Here is a 5,822-nt window from a genome sequence, read left to right as displayed (position 1 = left end):
CTCTGGCAGGGGATGGTGGCGAACCCTGCTGTACTTTTTCACTACAACATTCTCTCACTCTTTCTTCCTGTTTCTGTTGTACCTGTATTTCAAAGGGCCAGCCTTGCCACACGCTGAATCTCCCTGAGAACTACGTTAAGGGTACACGTATCTGTGGAGTGCTCAGCCACCTGCACATTAATTTCACAAGCAAGCTGTTCCGTTGATCGGATCAACTGGAACCCTCAACGTAGTGCCAACCAACCATATACATATACATATATATATATATTGTGTGTGAATGTGTTTGTATGCATATATATATGTGAGATAATAGTTTCAGTATTAATAGTGAAAGTATATAATAGTTTTAGTATTAAAACTAAAAGTAGAAAACCTTTGAGCATAAACTTTAATGTAACAATAGAGATATTGTGTAAAATTTTCAGTGAAAAAGCTCATTGTTCAATACATGTTGGAAGTGTCTGATCAAAAGCTTTGATCCACTCCATTACTGACTGAAGACAAAACAGTTTAAAAAGCATTTAAAGTTTTTATTCTTTAAAGGATGTTCAAGTCTATGACAAGATAGAAAATGGGGACAATCAAAACTTGAAAGTTCAAAGATTGAAATCCAGAATTTGAAAATATTAGCTAAAGATCTGTGTGTCAACAATATTCTAATTTTGGAAAGTATCCCCAAACCAGGATTCTGGTTTCAGGATACTTTCCTCATAAAATTTTATACATCTATTGATCTGTGAAATTTTGTAGGCCTCAGTAAATTTAGTTGCTATGAAAAGTGGAAAAAATATATTTTGTAATAAGAATTTTCAAGACTCATTTTTGTAGTTTACAAATTGGATGAAATACCTTGTGGTATTTATTTTGGTTTTTATATTTGTGTTCAAATCTTACTGATATTAACTTTGCCTTTCATCCTCCTGGAGTTGATAAATTGAATACTAATTTAGAGTGGTGGACTGCTGAAAATGTAAGAATATCAGGCAAGGTACTTTGCATTTGTTCCAACTGTTAGCATTCTGAGATCAGATCCTGTTGTGGCTATTTGTGTTATAGACTTTATCATCTTGTTTAACATCACCACCTGTACTTTGAGTGCATTTAATAGGGTCCACTCAGTTGCATGCATTTAGACCATGATTCAGGATACCTTCCTCTCTCTGTCTTACTAATCTTGGAGGCCTTAAAGGGGTCATAGGCACTACATTTTCTTCCTGACTAAATGATAGAAATAACAAAATTGCAAACTTTTCCACTCCTCACAGTAATTAAATATACTGTTGGATTTATTGTAAAAAATTTAACACTGGGGATAAGGAAACATGTTTGGTAGCAAAAAAATAAATAAAACTACTTTTTGTTGTTGTCAAAAAGCAATAAATATCAATTGATGTTTCATTTTTCCTTTTCTTGTAGAGGTTTCTGTGTTTCTTGGAACAATTCATAGAGTTGACCAAGTTGTTCTGAATTAAAGCAATCCAAAAAGTCTGAGGACAAATTTTCTCCAATCACTCCAGTGCGATTTTTGTGACTGAGCTGTTTAGCTATAGTCACATAATATTTCTGTAAAATAAAGAAAAGTAAACAATCATTAATCAAGTAGTTTTTTTTCCTGTATTCATTTTGAGTGTTAAATTTTGATTAGAAAATGTTTTAGGCTCACTGTTTTAGTTTAAAGCTTAACTACTTATTTTCCCTGAAGTGGTATCCCTCAGTAATCAGTCCTACAATTCCAGGTATTCTTTTATGTTGTTACATCATTTTGTGTTTATCACTCAGACTATTTATACTTCTCAGTTATCTAGGATTTGACATGTAGTGGTAAGACAAAGCTTTGATGAGTAAGTCTGACAAAATTGAAACATGTTTACAAGTGTCATACCTAACAATGATAAACTCATTCTCTACTGCATTTGTGCTCTCATTCTACTTATAATTTAAATTTCAGGGTTGTCTCCCTTGTTCAGGATTTTTATCACTAAGCTCAATAGAGTTTTTTTTTTATTTCCTCACTTCTTGTGTAATATGAATCTGTTAGAATTTTTCTGATTCACTACGTTAGGTATATTAGCAATCATTAAATTTATAGGTATTTGGCATGGCTCTATTGTTGAGAAGTTCATTTCCCAAGCATGTGATTTCAAGTTCAGTCCCCCAGTGCAGCACCTTGAGCAAGTGTCTTTTATTATAACTCTGGGCCAACTAAAACTTTTGAGTGAATCTGGATTGAAATTCAATAACACCTGTAGTGTGTGTGTGTGTGTGTGTTAATTTACATTTGTGCTCTATGGAAATCACAAACTATGAGCAGTGTTGTTGTTGCTTCTCCTGTCAACAAATTATCTACTTGCTTCACACCAGTATTTCTCAACCATTTTTTAAATCAGAGGATCCCTTTGATTCCAATGTTACTTGGATGAATTCTCATAACCATTCAATGCTTAAAAATTCTTATAATATTTTTATAATTAAATATTTTTAGGAATTGTATAAAAAAAATTGTTAAAATATTTTGTGCATTCATCATCATCATCGTTTAAAGTCCGCTTTCCATGCTAGCATGGGTTGGACGATTTGACTGAGGACTGGTGAAACCGGATGGCAACACCAGGCTCCAATCTAATTTGGCAGAGTTTCTACAGCTGGATGCCCTTCCTAACGCCAACCACTCAGAGAGTGTAGTGGGTGCTTTTACGTGTCACCCGCACGAAAACGGCCACGCTCGAAATGGTGTCTTTTATGTGCCACCCGCACAAGCCAGTCCAGGGGCACTGGCAACGATCTCGCTCGAAAATCCGACGGGAGCCAGTCAGGCGGTACTGGCATTGTAGAAGTATAACCAATTTTATTGCACATTAAATTTTAACAACAAAATCTTACATGAACTTCCAAGGATCATATGGACCCTTGTTGAGGACCACTGATTTACACCTTCAAAGAGGTATGAAATAAGAGATCTCTTATTTGAAAAACAGGTAAAGGTTAGTGATAGGAAGGGCAACTGGTTATAAAACAATGCTTCAATAATATATTTTACAAAAGAAAGACAAAGTAAAAAAAAAAAAGGTGAGAAAGAAAAGAAAAGAAAAAAACATCAATGCAGTACCAAGTGCTTCAATGGGTTGCACAACACAAGGTTCAACAGAACTTACTGAAGCAAGCCAGCACGCTTGCAGCATTACCACAGGTGATAGTGAGGCTGAGGATTGGAAAAATCAAGCACCCTCATGGGTATCACCTAACTTCTCTGTAAGGCAAGCTGCCAACGATGACAAGAACTTCACCGTTAGTGGCCCATTCCTTCCAAATGTCTCAAATACCACATATTGGAAGAGATAGTTCACTGCCAAGTCCCGATACTTCAGTGTTTTGTTCCATTCAGTTACAGAAGCAACGACTCTCCCATTTACTGCAGCATCCAGGATGTGGGAGGGAACAAAAGAGTGACAGACTGTAGCATCCCAGATGAGGGACCTACATCTTACCCAGGGTCAGAGGGTAAGTCCATCTGATCGCTTCCCATCACTTCTGGATAATCCTATTGGCTCCAGAACTGAGGGGATATTAATCTGAGCCAGGGCTCACTTAATGATTAAGTTTAACTTGGTGTGACAAGTGAAATGACTAGCATTTAAGTGGCATAACAGATTCTGAAGACCTGTGGGATCAAGGGGCCTACCACAGCGACATCTCAGTCCCCTACAGACGTCAGCACCCATTCTGAGTGTGATGGAGATGCAGAGCGCATCAAGGCTGAGTAGGCAGGGCATCAATTGAGTCCCCCAAGAATTTTGCACAAGAAAAAGTAGGCAACACCTTAAAAATTGATCAGATTGATCAAGGAGAGAGTTGAAAGTAACACCTGAACACAGATTGTCCCATAATCTCTACTTCCATCAATCCTCAACTGTAATAAGAACTGACAAACCATGCTCTCTCCACTGTAACAGAGCTTCATCTATCTCCCTGTTGGAATTAGTCCATGTTAGAGAGGAGAAGATGTTGCTTACTGAAGGGGAGCAATAATATATTCATCTAAACTATGTTAGCAGGAAAATAGACATAAAAATTTAAGAACCTTTGTAAGATTAGAGAGAAAAATTAAAAGTTTATTCTTCAATAGAACTGGGTGAAGGCATAGTTTTTTTTTCCCATTAATCAAGAAGGAAGGACAGACTAGTTTGAGGATATCTTCCAGGGTCTCTGGATGCAGAAGGGCAGGAGAGAAGAAAGTATCCTAAGACTAGAGACCTGGCTCAAAAGTTTAGAACAGAGTAGATTACACTAAAGATACTCAAAGATTAGCTGATGATGTTAAACTAGATGACAATCTACTGAAATTCTCTAATTTCTGTTTGATTCCACAGTGTGACAATCTGAACAGAGGTCTTCTAACATAGTTGTGGGTCAACTAAAGTCTTGTGAGGGAAATTTGGTAGACAAAAACTGCGGAAGTTTATTAGAGGGCCTGTTGCATTCTTGGGTGGTACATTTAATTCATTAGCTGTTTTAACATTACCATCTTGTACTTGGGTACTTTCAATGGAGTCTTCTCTGCTGTATTTGAACCAGGTCTCCAGTTTGAAATTAACTTTATCCGTCTTAGGAGCAAGCCCTTCTTTCTCATGAAAAAAACATTTCCTTTTACTTTCATGCCATCATTACTTTGTAGTACGTGCATAACGGATGTTTTTATTTATGTAGATAATGGCTTAATTTTTCTGAAATAAGCACCAATAATTATAAATATCAAAATACCATGAATTTATTAAGAATAGTTGTACCTTATAATATAAATTTTTTTTAACGCTTCATAGACCTGAAATTACCATTCTAGTAAATTCTTTTTTTTGCCCTTTCCTTATCAGTACCCAATTTTTGTGGGGGTGAAACTTTTCTTCAGTGCCCAAACTCCATCATTCTGTGTTTCTACACACCCCATTCAGTTGTCTTTGCCCGTGTAATAACAAACACACACGCATACAAGAATAAAAGGACCCTACCGTCCATTCATGCATAAATATATCTGCTTGCTTGGTGTTTGAAGTTTTGTTATGGCGAAACTCATCTTTAACATATTGGTCTCCGATTGCTCTGTAATGAATGGGAAGGCCCTGATGGATTTTCAAAATAGCTTTATACAAGGCTTTTACGCGTCTCACATGTCCTGGATTACTCGCCATAGTAAACGTTTATTATTCTGCTTAATTTAATATTATCATTAACACAATTATCACAGATAATTAAAAAGTAACATTAGATGCTAAGGAAATAGTTCCTAGCTTAGGGATTTCTGTTGTTTCTGAAGTCAATTCAAGCTATGGATGAACGTTGCTTCCATTCTTCAAGGGACGGTGAAGTAAGTTCAATTTATGAACTGGCATCAATTATTGTTTTCCTTACAAAATTTCCATTGTGTCCATTACTGTTGTGGTCGTTGTTACTATTAGATGACCACACAAAACTTTTGCTGTGTTACAACCACGTGGCACAAGGTGATCGAGGGTCAAATTGACGTTTCGTTTATTTATTATGAAACACACATCAATCACGTGACCTCCAAATAATAACAGCTGTACGTTTGTGAGCTAGCAGCTTAATTTTCTTTTTTCTTCTTATTTCATATTGCTTTCTGCAATTTATTTTGCTTTACCATAAACTAATTTAGAATATTTAGTAACAACTTTTATCAGTAAAATAACCAATTCTTAATAGAAATTGTTGTTTTAGTTTTCAAAGGTTTTACATTTTTATAACAAAATATAATAAAGTTTTTGTTATTTTAATGTTTATATATATATATATATATATATATATAT

At 35.6% G+C, this 5,822-nt stretch overlaps 1 protein-coding gene across 1 annotated transcript; it reads right to left on the bottom strand.

Annotated features, from left to right (window-relative positions):
- Window positions 1-512: 512 nt before the first annotated feature.
- Window positions 513-5,585, bottom strand: LOC106869798 (succinate dehydrogenase assembly factor 3, mitochondrial). Its single transcript, XM_014915658.2, has 2 exons — window positions 5,007-5,585; window positions 513-1,566 (listed from the first exon to the last, which is right to left on the bottom strand). The coding sequence occupies exons 1-2, from the start codon at window positions 5,184-5,186 to the stop codon at window positions 1,399-1,401; spliced, it is 348 nt and encodes a 115-aa protein (XP_014771144.1). The 5' UTR covers window positions 5,187-5,585; the 3' UTR covers window positions 513-1,398.
- Window positions 5,586-5,822: the final 237 nt, after the last annotated feature.

The sequence above is a fragment of the Octopus bimaculoides genome, chromosome 6 (assembly GCF_001194135.2).
Source record: "Octopus bimaculoides isolate UCB-OBI-ISO-001 chromosome 6, ASM119413v2, whole genome shotgun sequence".
In the NCBI taxonomy this organism is placed as follows: Eukaryota; Metazoa; Mollusca; class Cephalopoda; order Octopoda; family Octopodidae; genus Octopus; species Octopus bimaculoides.
Note: the sequence above shows the minus strand (reverse complement) of the source record. Positions and strands in the feature narration are given on the sequence as shown.